The sequence below is a fragment of the Cydia pomonella genome, chromosome 16 (genome assembly GCF_033807575.1).
Source record: "Cydia pomonella isolate Wapato2018A chromosome 16, ilCydPomo1, whole genome shotgun sequence".
NCBI classification, from domain to species: Eukaryota; Metazoa; Arthropoda; class Insecta; order Lepidoptera; family Tortricidae; genus Cydia; species Cydia pomonella.
The window spans coordinates 16,601,869-16,617,232 of record NC_084718.1 but is presented as its reverse complement, the minus strand read 5'-3'; the positions used below and the strand labels follow the sequence as shown (position 1 = coordinate 16,617,232).

General features: G+C 36.9%; 2 protein-coding genes across 3 annotated transcripts in view; one reads left to right on the top strand and one right to left on the bottom strand.

Annotated features, from left to right (window-relative positions):
* The window catches only part of LOC133526093 (espin), a 223,389-nt gene that overhangs the window by 140,881 nt on the left and 67,144 nt on the right, over window positions 1–15,364 (bottom strand). The gene's annotated exons all lie outside the window — the stretch shown is intronic.
* LOC133526551 (uncharacterized) lies at window positions 12,402–13,535 on the top strand. Its single transcript, XM_061863224.1, has 2 exons — window positions 12,402–12,610; window positions 12,782–13,535. The coding sequence occupies exons 1-2, from the start codon at window positions 12,580–12,582 to the stop codon at window positions 13,423–13,425; spliced, it is 675 nt and encodes a 224-aa protein (XP_061719208.1). The 5' UTR covers window positions 12,402–12,579; the 3' UTR covers window positions 13,426–13,535.

The window sequence follows — 15,364 nt, the reverse complement described above, 5'->3', positions numbered from 1 at the left end:
AACATGAGGGTGCACATACCTTATAACGTATCTCTATGGTATAACTATCGGTTATCAATATTAGCATTAGCGGTTAACAACAACATTCCCCTTAAAACAAATAACTATCGCGAGGAAAATACCAAGTCCAAACATCTGAAAAAAATCGGGAAAGAAAAGCTGCAACTGGCTTTTAAAATGGTACAAGGAAGGGTGGTCATCTGTATGAGAATGTGTTTTTTTTGTCTCTATTTGACCCAATGGTTGACTGGTAGAGAATGCCTTTTGGCATTAAGTCCGCCATTTGTGTTTTTTTGTTTGTTTGTGCAATAAAGTTTAAATAAATAAATAATATTCATGTAACGCGATAACGAATTCTACGTGAACGAAACCGCGGGTAATACCTATTATAGTAACAACAAAATAACAATTTTCTATTGCTATTAATTTAAAACACGCTTTAGGAATTTTTTTGATGGACCGTAGACGCAGTCAAGGGCACCCCGCTCCCCACTACCGTTGTTCGCTGCCTCCTGCCACAGCGCGCGGCGCGCGCAAACTTGCCGCGCGTTTGAAACGTAACGTATTTATATAAGCAAGGAATGCATACATATCAGTAATAAGTGTCGCCGTGATTTTATATTTCTAAATTTTTGTTTAGTAACTGAGATCATTGTTGATGATCGATTATTATTAACTCTACAAACTTTAATTCAATATTAGCCATACTGCTTAACCTGAAATCAATATCTAGACAAGCACATTGTCTACATGTCTAACTTTTTACTAGAATACTAAGTTGATCGATAATATCGTAATTTTGCAATATCAGCAACTCTAATTCTATATTTACAAAATAACTCGTGTTTTTACGTTTACCAGAAAGCAGCTGTTCCAGATTTCTAAAAACTGAAAATTGTACATAAATTGAAGTGTTATTCGATATGCTAAAGTTTTCTGTAACTTTAATTCTATATTTACTTAGTTATTAGCAAAAATTAAAATATTTAAATATAACCGAAAGCTCAACCTTAAAATTTCTAACTTTTTACCAAAGTATTATTTAACATACTCCCAATGACATATCAAAAAAGAAAAAACTTTAATATTATCGAAACCCATTTTTGTTCAACCGCTGGTCTAAAAGAACCACGTGTCGAGATGTAACGCTCGCTTCTTTCCAAGTCTAACTAATAACTAGGTATAAATGCTGCCAGTATTTTTTGCCTATTTCCAAGTACTTTTTTGGGATTTCCAAGAGATGTTCAAGCGCAACCACAACAACCGTCTGAGAGGTCATCACTTAAAGCTAGAAAGGCATGGGTCTCACAGTAACCCTTACAAACCCTTTCTGAGCAACCGAGTAGTAAGGGCTTGGAACAAACTCCCAGAAGACATATGCTTTCAGCACAAAATGTGAACCAGTTTAAAAATAAATTAGACAAGTAAATAATATCTACTACTCGTTCATATGATAACTATCTTTATGATTACTGGATATAGGTCATATCGGTTGTCATAACTGCCTGTCTGCTTATTAAATAATAATAATATTTGGTCAGGGTGTATATCAGAGTGGGGAGAAATGTTGTATGTTGTTGAGTATGGCCAAACTATTGGAAAAAGCCCAACTACTCAACCCGACAACTCAAGCCAGATCGTCTTGGCGCCGAAGGATATGGAGAGCCGACCCCCACTACTATGGGATATAAAGGAACAGAAGAGGGAAATATTGTAATTATTTTTTAAAGTTTAGTATAGGTAGGCAGTTGAGGAAACCTGTTGTGGATGTTTATTCTGAAGAGAAGTACTGTGCATATTTTGACGAAGCGTGTTGCAGATGTTTTATTATGCTTGATTAATGATTATATATTGAAGAAACCTGCGTAGTGGAGTATGTTACGAGTATGCCTCCGTCTTGGTAATACATTTTGCATAATTGTGTAATTTATTATTTAGTTATTCACATAATTATACCATTAGAAAGTGAAAAAAAAGACAACATGATAGGTTGATGTTGGATGTTGTTGTTGATTTATTTTCGCGTTTTCGAGGTTGACCCCGTAGTAAGAGTTGTGCAGAATGATCTACCAGCCCTGTAAGTATAGTCAGACATAACAATTTGTTTGCTAAGTGGGCATACAATGCAATGCATGCACATTGAATTTAGAAGGTATTTAGTAACCGGTATTTAGAAGCGAATTTGTTGAACACTCTCTATAGATATACAGCCTGTATCTTGGCTAGTCCGTCTGATATCTGACAAATTCCCGCGGAAAAAGCAATAAATCATAGAGACGCGGACGTGGCGTACAGCCCGCAACATTTTGCAAACCTTATCTGATTTCAGTAAGGTTTATAATTTTCAGGTCTTTGACCGGACGTTCCTACTAGATAGAGCACACAGAGAACCTACCTCGAACTTCGATAATCCAAATTAGGTAGGACGCATTCGTAACTCTATCGCACTTGCAATATTCGAGTGATAGGGGCGCATAATATATACACGTACAAACGCATTCGGAACCCCCCGGTAGAGATACCGCACTTGCTATATTCGAGCGAAAGTGAGGCAGATAACGAATTTTTGATGTTTACTTTAGGGCCAATACGTCCTAGGTACATCGTCATCATATGCCACAGCATCTTTGCAGGTGATAGTTGCAGCAACTAAGGAGATATTTTGAGGATAAAATAATATAAAAAATGTGTCTTGACACCTGGGGTGGTCCAGCAGCTCTGCGAGTTCGTTTCTGTTTGAGTTGATCCAACCAGAGCTCGTCATGCTTTGCCATGCCTTGCCATGTCATCCTACAGTACAAACATGCTTTTAATTCAGTATGACAGCGCGAGTCATTTCAGTTATGTCGTTTAACGACCTCATTTCAATATATAATAACTTTTTGGAATTAAACTATTGTACTCGTACTATAAACAATGTGATTTGTAACTGAATAAAGTGCCTCTTTGAATAATGTTTTAAAAGTTAAAGGGCGTGTGTGGTAACCACGTGGTCATCCTAAGCGTACCATAAGCACAATCTATTCATGGTAGTCTATGTTAATATCACTCGCGGTTCAATGTGTCTCAGCATGTGGTCAGATATAATGGTCAATTGGCGAGGAAATGGCCTAGGTTTCCGTTTAGGAGTAATACCTGTACTTATACAAGTGGTTATTGCAATACGATCAAGATACAGCTTATCAGTAGCGTACTTCGAAGAATTCAAACGTATGTTTACCTTTACCTACCTAGTACCTATGTTAGGTATTTTGACTTTAGATTACTGAGAGTACCTACTGTGTACTTAATCAGCTAAGTAGTGACTGAAACAAAAATACTATAACAAAAATATGTTTGATTTTTTTTTTTGACGACCGGTCGCGGTCAGGCCTAGTAGTGACCTAGTGCCCCTGACTATAAAGCCTATGGTCCCGGGTTCAAATCACGGTAAGGTGTATATACGTGTGTATATCGTCGCCTAGCACCCATAGTACAAGCTTTGATTAGTTTGGGGCTAGGTCGATTTGTGTAAGATTTTTCCTAAATATTTATTTATTTCTGTATATTCGATTTCATGAACGCTGTAAGACAAGCCTATTAAGAGCTGCTGTTGAAACAGTCTGCCGAGTTTTGCGGGGGAGGGGCACGTCAAATGTATGGCTATTTGTACGTAACGTGCAAATAGCCATATCAGATAAACGTCAGTCCGTACAATACACATGACCATTAGCCGAGGTTTTCGACAGAGGGAGACGACTCCGGTTGTTGAATCCTCCAAGACGTAAACAAATAAGAATTTATAAATGGTTTTTCGTAGACGTCGGTTAGTACCGACTAACCTACTAGTAGTTTAGTAATTATAAATGTAATGGGCACTTGAATTTTCCCACGCCATAAGTTGCCAAAATAACTGCACAACATATCACATTAATTATAACAAGTATTTTTTGAGAGGATTATCTTCACATCTCATTTCTGGTGGTCGAGTGATACTCCGCTCAAAACGTTACTTTATTGTTTATATCAGAAGGTTCAAGTTGCTGTAACATGATTATAAATCGTCAGCCGTCTCAAAATTCCAGCTATACTTAACGTATCGTACATGGACCGTTACAGACATTGCATGTGCATGTGCAACTGCAGGCCGATTCGAAATGCTAACTTACAAATCTCAACAATCTTCAACTTGATCTCATTTTGCCATTTTCTCAATTAGAAATTATTTATTGTTTGAATCCGAGTGGTTAAATTATAACTATCGTAAATAAATAAGCAAATAAAACGGATCACTTTGGAAATTGTATAAATAGTGCATGTGAAATTGTCTTTAACGTTTCACGTGTTATGAATATTGCGGTTTGACCATTTTCTTTGTGTCTAAGCACACATGGAGTATATTTGAAACAAAATTGTAATATTAACCAATTATTTAGAAAAAAAACAAATTTAAGTCGAAATAACCTCATTACAAAGACATGATTTATTATTAATTTTGTGTTTCACTCGGAGGCAAAGTTTGTTTAACCCTTGTGCCTTGAAATCCTTGCAACGCTCAAAATTTCACTTCTCTAACCGAATAATAAAATTGTATGTTGAGTCTTAGAAAAATGTATCCAAATAAGTTAAGTTTTGTAATATCCACAGAAACGACGCCGGTTTTCCCGGACGATTTTGACCAAAATATACACATTACAGTGTCGCATCGCATGGCTTTTTCTTCGAACTTGACCGAATAAATTACCGTGCGTCTCGATCGCTTTTACTTTGCCATAATGAGCTTTTGTAATTAAAAATACACTCATAAATCATTTATAGATCTACTCACACCTCAAACCTCTTGGGAACCATCAGCAAAAACCTGTGATACATTTAGTATTAGTTAATTAATATAATAGTGAAAGTGACAGCATCACGCAACGTTATGCTTATGGGATCATATTGCTCACTAAATCACAAAACACCAGCATAATCTGACACCTAGATTGATGAAAACTATAATTTACTGGAGATTAAACTTAAGCTGGTGCATCTTCATGAACTGACTTTTGTTTCACTTTAAAGACGTCTAGACCAGGAGTCGACAAACTTTTGAGAAGAGCCGACCGCAGTAGAAATCACTAATTTTAGGAAAATCAAAGACCTCAAACGTTTTCCTTGGTCTGGGAATTTCAAGTTTTAATACTTTGCGTGACGAAGAGTCGTAATTGTACCTCCAAACAGATGCATGCGGCTCGCGAGCCGCAGTTGCCGATCCCTGGTCTAGGCAAAAAAGGTATGACGGTATAGCAAGACACAATCGATCCATTACAATTAGTCTGTCCCTCAATTCTGAAGAACATGACGCTTATTTGTATCTGCCAAATACTGCTACATTTTATAGGTTTTGTTTAGAAATATGCGAATAAAACTGGAAAACTAGTATGGATTTTTAAAATGACGGTTTTATACTCATAACTCATATACAAGTCTTCATTATTGAGTTTTAAATGAATCTGAAGTCAAAATTGTAAAGGTCGCCTTCCAGAATTTCTTCATTTTTGGCCCGATCATGTTGAAAGTTTATATGTATGTTTATAGCCCTATTATGTTTGACCTGTGTACCCATATTATGTTTATGTCGTGTGTCGTGTGGTCTAAGGTAGTGACCAAACTTTTGAAACGTTTTAGGGTCGGTTGCACCAAATCGTTTGCAAGCGATAAAACGCACAACGCTTTATTGTATGAGAAATTTCATAGTACTCTGCAGATTTCCGTAGATTAGTTCGTCAATCGTAGTTGGTGCAACTGGCCCTTATATTAAGAAGATTTACTGAGGAATGAAAAATTATTCTATATCTAATAGAACGTTCATACCAATTACAACAACACTCAAACTAAAAACTGAGCACACATCACGCTCTAATTCCTTAATGTGATGCGATAGTCTGCTAGACTACGAAACCTCGTATCTAAAAGCAATATAATATTCTAAAAGTGACCGTAAAATATGGCTTGTAAAGTACAAAATTCAAGCGAAGACAACTGACAGGCATGATGAAGGTGTAGTTATTGATCGTTGTACGGTCACCCACACGAATTCATGTGCGAATTTCCAGCATGCAACGAGAACATTTCCGTGAGTTATTGGGAAAATGTTTACATGTGAACGCGGTTGATTGTAATCGTGAATCGTTTGTAAAGATTTGTTGATGAGGTATACTTTATGAGTTCATTAAAATAAATGTCTGATAATTATCGAAACCTGCGTTGCGGATTGGAAAGTATGGAAATGGTGTGGTGTGTAATATATTGTTATGAAATTAAGTACCTACATAGGTAAATTAAAAGTAGAAGATCTGTGAATTGTAAACCTAGCGCACCCCCATGGTTCTGCCCTTTTGAAAATGTCCAAAAAAAATTCGATAAAAAAATTCGATATAATTATCGAACCATGACTAAATTTCAAGAGAATCGGTTGAAAATGCGACCCGTAGACGTGAACATTCGGATATACGAAAGAAGTTTCGCCCAAGCTTGAACGGAGACCTCAGCTGTCGTTCGGTCAATAAGCTCCTCAATATTATAATATCAGCCTTAAGGCACCCGTTGCTAGACAAGCCCTTTCCACTTAGTTTGAAAACCAAGATTTGTGTCTCTACCGACACTGTCACTCTACTGATCGTGTCATTCACGTCGACGCCAACCTTGACTCGTATTGTATTATCATGTTAAAGGTTAGAATGGACAAATCTGCGCGTCATCGTGTATGACACCAACTATAATGCAAGAATGACAGAAATGCAACCAGTTAATATTTTTTTCGTATTTGGCCTAGCCAAGTTGACAATCGAATGCAGAAAACGAAACTATCATTTCCATACATTATTTACGTTTATGGTCATCTTGACTAGGCCGCTAGAAGGAATGCATGAGCGTTGCCGGCTTTTAAAATGGGAGTACGCTCTTTTCTTTAAAGTTTGAAGGTCGTAAATCGAATATGGCGATAAAGTTCTTCTCCAATAATTTTCGCAAATCGCATACTCTTCCATGCCTTGCTTAGGTCCGTCTGTGTGCATATTCATAAAGTATAGTCCAGTTAAAGATGTACCTACATAAAAAAAAAAACTGTTTATTTTATGTTATTACGAGCGTCCACAAAACAATGGCTGAATGATGTTTCAATTACGACATAAAAATCATGCTTAGAATAGGTTCGGTTTCGGCCGAAACTGGAGCTAAACCGAACGTTCTCTATACAAGCGATAAATTACATAAAAATCATGCTTAGAATAGGTTCGGTTTCGGCCGAAACTGGAGCAAAACCGAACGTTCTCTATACAAGCGATAAATTACATAAAAATCATGCTTAGAATAGGTTCGGTTTCGGCCGAAACTGGAGCAAAACCGAACGTTCTCTATACAAGCGATAAATTACATAAAAATCATGCTTAGAATAGGTTCGGTTTCGGCGGAAACTGGAGCAAAACCGAACGTTCTCTATACAAGCGATAAATTACATAAAAATCATGCTTAGAATAGGTTCGGTTTCGTCCGAAACTGGAGCAAAACCGAACGTTCTCTATACAAGCGATAAATTACATTAAAAAAAATTCAAACGAATGTTCCGTAAATGTTAATCATAACCTTATTACGTCACCAGCCCATCACTTTTGAACCAAGTATGTTAAATTCATATGATTTACGCGATCTAATTATTCCGTCCACTTACCCAACCGAGCGGAGAAGGTTCCACAGTCATTCGCATTCTAAAACAACTAATAAAACCTCACCTTGATTCAACATCAAAAATAACTACACATTGTTTGTCTTATTACAAAAGAATTAAGGTTGGAATTGAAATCATATATTAGACGTCGATTCGCGTATAAAACTTGTAAGTTTACATATTGTGCAAGGCTTTTCCTTTTTATTGTTACAATTAAGGAATTTGCATTTCAAAACTGTTTTGAAGTGTCAAAACATCCTGCCAGTAACTGTTAAGTAGTATGTATTATTCTACTCGTAGGTAGGCATTCCGGCGTAGGTTGTTTAGACCTGCCAAACTTTTAGTTGGTTTCTTGTTGTTGCGTTGTCTAATCAAGTAATCAGTGTAGTTGTCAAAAAGGGCTTGTGCACAAATCACGGGGGAGTCACGAAAAAATCACGACTGATCACGTTGGGGTATAAGGAGACGTCACGTGTATTTTTCTGCAGTGGCCGAAATTAAGAAAAAATACTTAACATATAAGTAGATACTTTTTCTCGGTTTCGTTAAACATAAATGTTCACTTCGCGCTTCTACTTAATAGCGAGTCTATTTTACGAAATTTTGGAGCGTGTATTTACTATATGAATGAAAAAAATACACGTCAGATTATGTGTGGGACCTCTCGAAATATCACCCAGGGGGAGGGGAGATCAAAAAGTAGCCGACAAAACGTCGCGTGATTTGTGCACACGCCCAAACATCTAAGTTTTCAAACTTTTCACACAGTATATACTGTCAACATAAAATCGTTGGTGTCAGCGAAAATGCCCATGCATGTAAAACCTGATCAGCAATATATGATCACGCGCAATATTGCGGAATTTCATGTGAACTAAATTGTTCATACTAAAGCAAAACTGTCACCCTATACATGAGAATAACAGCGCCCTCTTGACAATGATCATATATTTCTGGTCGGACATTATACAAGGTGTGGCTTGTAATACGAGCGAGTAATTAAAACATAGATTGTTCGCCTCAAACGGTGACACTTTTGTTCAATAACTTTTAAAAATTATGATGTCTTTAAACTTCCTATTTTCCATACAAATGAAACATTAACTTCAATGTACGCCATCATCATTGTAATTGACGTTGCTTGTCACGTCTTAAACATAATAAAATTCGCAATACATGGCGTCTTAGAATAAACTTTAAAGCTTCCCAAAAATCAAAACACAAGTTTTTTTTAAGTCGCTGAACAAATGTTAGTAAGTTTGAGAAGTAAGTACAGCGTACAGCCAACAGTAAAAATTTTTGTTCCTGTTACAGGCCACACCCGGTATATCAGCAACAATTGCGATGAGTTATACGTATATTGGGTCACTTTTACTGTCATCTATATGATTGTTGCTGACTGCACTAACCGAAGCTGCCACTTTCCGGCTCCGTCGATTAGAAAAATAGTACCTATACACACCCCGGCCAGTAAATAAGAAAGCCTCAGATCACTCGGGCGACAATTTCACAGGCATTTCTAACTTTACTGCCTCTATTTCTGTTCTGTCATATATCCGATTCTGCTACCAATTTGCATGAACTTAAGCAAATTTTACATAAATCTGTTTAAGCAGTTGTTATGGCCACTAACATAATAGTTTCCGGAATTGGAAGGCCAAAAGTTCTCTTGGTCCGATATTATCAATCAACCATCAGCCATCTCCATGACTAATGATAATATTATAACTGGAAATAAAAGTTCAACTTTCATAATATAACCAGATTCAGATCTACGTGACAGAGGGTGCGATCCCCGTTCAGGCTCCTACCTACGTGACAGAGGGTGCGATCCCCGTTCAGGCTCCTACTTAGTCCAACAAATATCGCTTGCCATCCAGCGCGGCAATTCCGCAAGTATTTTTGGTACTTTTGGACTGAGGAGTCGGAATGGGGTGGATATTTTAAGTAGGGCAGTAGGTATATTAATTAATTGTGTTTTTTTTTTTTTTAGTTTTAGTGTTTTTGTTTGCTTTTTTTTTTTGACTTTTATGTACATGCGTTTGGTTTTTAGATTTTAAGTTAAGACATAGTGATTTTTGTGTATGTAATGTTATTTGTATTATCATTAGATTATCTAAGAACTAATTAACTTTGCAATTAACCAGATTCTATAATTCGGTAATGTCACAGAATAAAAAACTAACAAAAACATTATATGTTTCAAGTCTCTCATCCCTTGGTCAAAAATATTTTTATTCTTTGATACCATAGAAAATGAATATCATTATGTTTTATGAGTATCATTAAGTTAGGTTTCAAATTTGTGGTGCTATATTCCGCTTCACAATCAGGAAAGACAGGTTTTATTATTTTTTAATATTTTTTTTTTTTTACTTGAAGATAAGGAAGATTAAGGTTGAAGATTAACGGCCTCCTAGGCTAGTCAGTAGTGACCCTGTCTACGAAGCAGGGAGGTCCCGGGTTGGAATCTCGGTAAGGAAATTTGGTCGTGTGTTTAACACAAATATTTGTTCCTGTGTTATGAGTGTTATACATATATGTCGTCGCCTAGTATCCACAGCTTACCGTGTAAGATTGTAGTACAATATTTAAATATTGATTGACATTCCATAGCTTAAGACTATCTAGAAAAGTTCTATCCAGTGTGCTTAGATAGTTAAACGAGAGCTATAATAATGTTTATGCCGGTATCATAAAAAAATGTTTGACAGATGTTTTATTTTCCAAATTTAAAGATTCCAAAATTGCAATATTTACACCATAGATTTAAAAAGCATAGATGACTAGTCTGCACATCCTTAGTGAAGCCACTTCAGGGGCGACATTATGTCGCACTCGTTCGAACGGCCCTCGTAGTACTCAAGGTCGAGTCGGTTTGTGTACACCTCCCGGTTGTAAATTAAAAAATACAGGAATGATGGCTGTTTGTGCGTTGAATGGGTGTCACGATTCATCACTAAATAAAAACAAATCACCTGATATTACATTCCACGCGTAAGCATCGAGTTTAATATCATATTTTTACGTAATTGTGAATACTAAAATCCAAACCTTCGTCAGCCGCCATTGTTTATAAATGTTGCCAGTTAAATGAATCATTTTTCCTCCACATGAGGCATGACGTTGACATTCTAAAATAAGTACGCTTACTTTAAGTTCCTTGTATTATTAAAGGAAATTATATTTTTCGTTATTTTATTTCAAAATATATTTTTTTAAATAATATTTCAGTTTATTTTTATTTCATGTAATGATCGATTTAGAAATCCGACACTATAGCGCCAATACTGAACAGAGTCAGCTTATGAGGTACCTCATTGTTTGTACACTTGTAAAATGTATTCAAACATAGTATTTTTTTCATATTTGTAAAATAAAATAGTAAAAGCCTATTTATTTAAACCTTATTGCCAAAAAACAGGCGTGGCTCTCCCAGCGATTTCGTCGCGTTGCTATTTTTATTGAATTTGTATGCCAATAGGCACGACATAGTGATACCAAAATATTTATCTAACATCTTGTAATCTACCTATGTTGTACAACTAAAATCTTTGAATCTTACAAGTACATGCGGTCCACGTCCGGACCAATTTTGGTGTCTAGCAGTGGTTGCCGCGCACCGCTACGGAACGGATAATTATTGATAAATTTTTATTAGGGTTCCGTACCCAAAGGGTAAAACGGGACCCTATTATTAAGACTCCGCTGTCCGTCCGTCCGTCTGTCCGTCTGTATCTCATGAACCGTGATAGCTAGACAGTTGAAATTTTCACAGATGCCTGTTGCTGCTATAACAATAAATACTAAAAAGTACGGAACCCTCGGTGGGCAAGTCCGACTCGCACTTGTCCGGTTTTATAGACTAATTTGATAGATTTCGTATTATGTAAATGACCTATGTATTTGACATTTCCTGCAGTAATGCGGTCGACCGCAGCAATATTGCAATCACACTCAATTTTTGAGGGTTCAATGTAATAATGGAACCCTAAAAAGCTTTTTGTTACTAAATTAAAAATCTACACACCTCCAAATTATTGATAACCAAGTATAAGAATGTTGTTAAAATACCCCTACTCTGACGGGAATAACTAAATACTGGCAACCCGTTTTTGTATACTTGTGTGCGTTTCTGAGCGTAAGACACGAGCGTCGCACGCACACGTCGATCGTGTTTCGGCTTCACTTTTGGCTGAGTAGCCGCATGGCGACTATCGGTCTCGGTGTACTATGTCTGTGATTTACACATGGAAAAATTTCGGAAACTTTTAGTATGTTGTATGGGAATTGATATTTTCCATTCCAAAATGAAAATCTTTTTTTTCCTGTAAAAAAAATCCCAAAATTTTCGACAATTATTATCTAAACTTTCCACAACTGATTTCCACATCATTTTATTAGATACATCTGTATTAGAGTGCATCCATCCTGGTCTGTCTTGGTAAGTTATAAAGAGATTAGCGAATTTGTTCACCAGGCAAACACCAATGTAAGGGCCAACAAGTATCCGAAGAGGGACTCAATCTCTAAATAGTTTGTCTTTGTAGTGCTTAAACTATATCCAGTGACTGTAATTCGTTAAAGAATTAAACGTAAGAGTAGGGAGGATATGCCGATTCTGGCTCAGTTTAGGTATTTATCTCCCCCCTCCCCCCTCCCCCCCCCCCCTCTCCCCCCTCCCCCCCCCTCTCCCCCACCCCCTGTACGATAACTTAACAAACAAATCTTTTCCTCTTTTCATAGAGTTCATGAGAACCGTTTCACACGTTTCTTTACCACATGCGCCCCGCCCGTCTACACCCCACCCCTCCACTGAATTTTTCTGCTATAAAAGAGCATGTTGAACCATATTCCCACTACAGTGTCACAACGAATATTGCGTTGAAATCATGGATCCGCAAGCTTCATCACATACCAAATGTAAGTATAGTTGTATTATACTCAGATTAACATTTGAGTATTTCACCTCTGTTCTGTCTGTGTAGTTTAAATAATCTATCACTTTCGACCTATCCCCTATGTTCTCAATTAGGAATACTTGCATACTTTTAATATAAATAATAACAATATTTTTTATTATATTTTCCCCAGCCGACAACAATACCATCACCACTTGGTGCTGCCAGTGCTGGTTGTCCACCACCACAAGCGGCGGCGGCGGCGGCTGTGACGGTGGCTGTAGCAGCTCCACTTCGCAATCGTCACCCGGACCACAACCGATGGCAACAGCAAAGGCACTGTTAAAACAAGACGATGGGGACAAGGGAAAAACAAACTGCCTAGAGAGCGCTTCTGAGAGCGATACGAGCGATGAAATGAAATCTTTTTATCAAGGATGTAAAAGCAAGTGGATAAAAGCGTTCCAGAACAATACTCTGATTAATAGATGGCGCCTCCCCATGCCATTTCACACATTTAGAGCGGAAGTAGCGAGATTGTTAAAACGATTGTATATCGAAGGTCACCATGACGATTGTCATATTTACCCGTTAATTGTAATGTGGGACGATTTAAACGATGACGTAGAAGAGATAGTGGGAGATGCTCAAATCAACTATCAAGACTGGATTGCGTTATTAGGTGGCGTTACAGCGGAACTATTTTCACGCGTGGTGTTCAATACTAAATCTTTTAATTATTTAATTAATGTAATATTTTGTGTGCTAGGTCCAAACATAATAGCTTCCGGTGATTATGAATGTGAACCTAAATGTAAGAATGCTCGTACATATTAAGGTGATGATGCATTTATTCCTTGTCATTGTTTAATTTTAAATTGTTAGCTCGCTGCGAATGTAAATGTTTTAATGTACACGTATTAATAATAAATTCATATTACTGAATATAGGAATGTTTTATTGAGTGAAACCTCATTGATTTGGAGTAAATGAATATTTATTGAGTAAAATAGTTACACAATGTTATCTTTTTCTATCCAACTTTTTTCATTTAAGCCAAGCCATTTTACATACACTTTATTTCCACGACGCTTTAAAACTTTTTCCACTAGATAAATGTCATTGTGTTTAGTTTTCTGCAACTCTTGTTCATAAAAACATCCAGAGATGGGTTGGTGATTAGCGTCTTGAAGTAAATAGGTCACTGGATTAGTAGTTTGCACTTTAGTTATTGTAAATATTTCCGTAGTCCAATTGCCGGTGTAGCCTTTGGCGAAAGTGGATTTATATTTACTAATTCTCACATGTTGACCGACCTTGAACTTGGCACGTGGTTTGACTTTAATGTGATTGTAGACTTTATGTAACAACTGTTTAGAGTTGTTTTTATTCACACTCGCCGGTGCCATACCGATAGTACGATGCAGTTTGTTATTGTAGTATTGTTCCACTTCACTTGTCAGCTGTATCCATTTGTAGGAACCATTCATGCTAAATTGTTTCCAAATCCAATGTTTTAAGGTTCTAATTAGCCTTTCCACTATGGAAGCTTTCATGACACTATAGGTAGAGTAGTGATTGATATGATGATGTTTCATGAGCGATTTAAATTTGACATTGAAAAACTCTTTTCCATCATCTGATTGAATATTCTTGGGCTTTCTCCCGTTTTCACTCAAAATTCTGCTCATTGCCTTTGTAACATCTTCAGCGCTCTTAGACTTTAGCGGTTGCATCCAAGCGTATTTGGAAAAGGTATCGATACACACTAGAATGTACTTGTAGTTGTTATTATCCTTGGAGTACTTTTGCATATCAATTAGATCAATCTGCCATGTGTCATCGAGCCCCCTCTGAATGAATCGACGACGTGGAAATGTTTTTCTCGCATACCTGTGTATCTCGTTGACCACTTGAGCTTTACTCATTTTTCTTCAATCGCTTTCCTGGAGCTATTGCCGTTGCTGATGGTGTTTGGGCTGGTTGTGGTGCGTGTGTTTGTGTAGTAATTCTAGCTGATAATTGTTCAACCTTTACCCGTAAATCTTTTATATCTTTAATATTTGCCTTTAGCTTTGTGTTTAAAAATACTACTTGTTCATCCAATTCAGCCCTACAAATAGCATCAGTTTTAAGAAAAGATTTATGAATTCCTGCCACCCGTCTATTTTCAAAATTTACTAAATCTCGTTCCACTTTCAAGTCGTCACGAATTGTAGATTCGCTACCCAAGTATTGTCCAAACTTGTTAAGAGGCATTGTGAAAGTGAACGATGGGGGAGGCCTCATCGGTATTTATAACAAGGTAGCAAGGGGGGGAGAGGCTTAGTTACAAAACATGTCTGTTTTATTAGATAACAGCTCAGAACAGGTTTAAAAACAGCTAACAGAAGAGGGTCTGTTTTCTTACTTTAAAATTATACCGCTCTCAGTCAGTTCCTCAACGATTGCATTGATCTCGTTCGAATGAGAGGTGTTGCCAGCATTCTGTGATGCTATCAAAAGCTGTAAACGGCTCACCAGTTCGTTGGGATCATCCCAATAGATATAATCAGTTTTAGGATAAAAAGTTTTAGTTGTTAATACATCTCTTCTACCAGAGTTCAAACATCCACCTTCTTTATGTTTCTTTGATTCTTGTGGTTGTTTAATGTAACATTGATATTTTACACTTCTATCTCCACTCAATTGGCCGTTTGGCGAGAATCCTCTACGATGAGCGTTTGTAATGTCTAAAATATTATTGTAATCCTCTACATCTTTTCTCAAAACTATA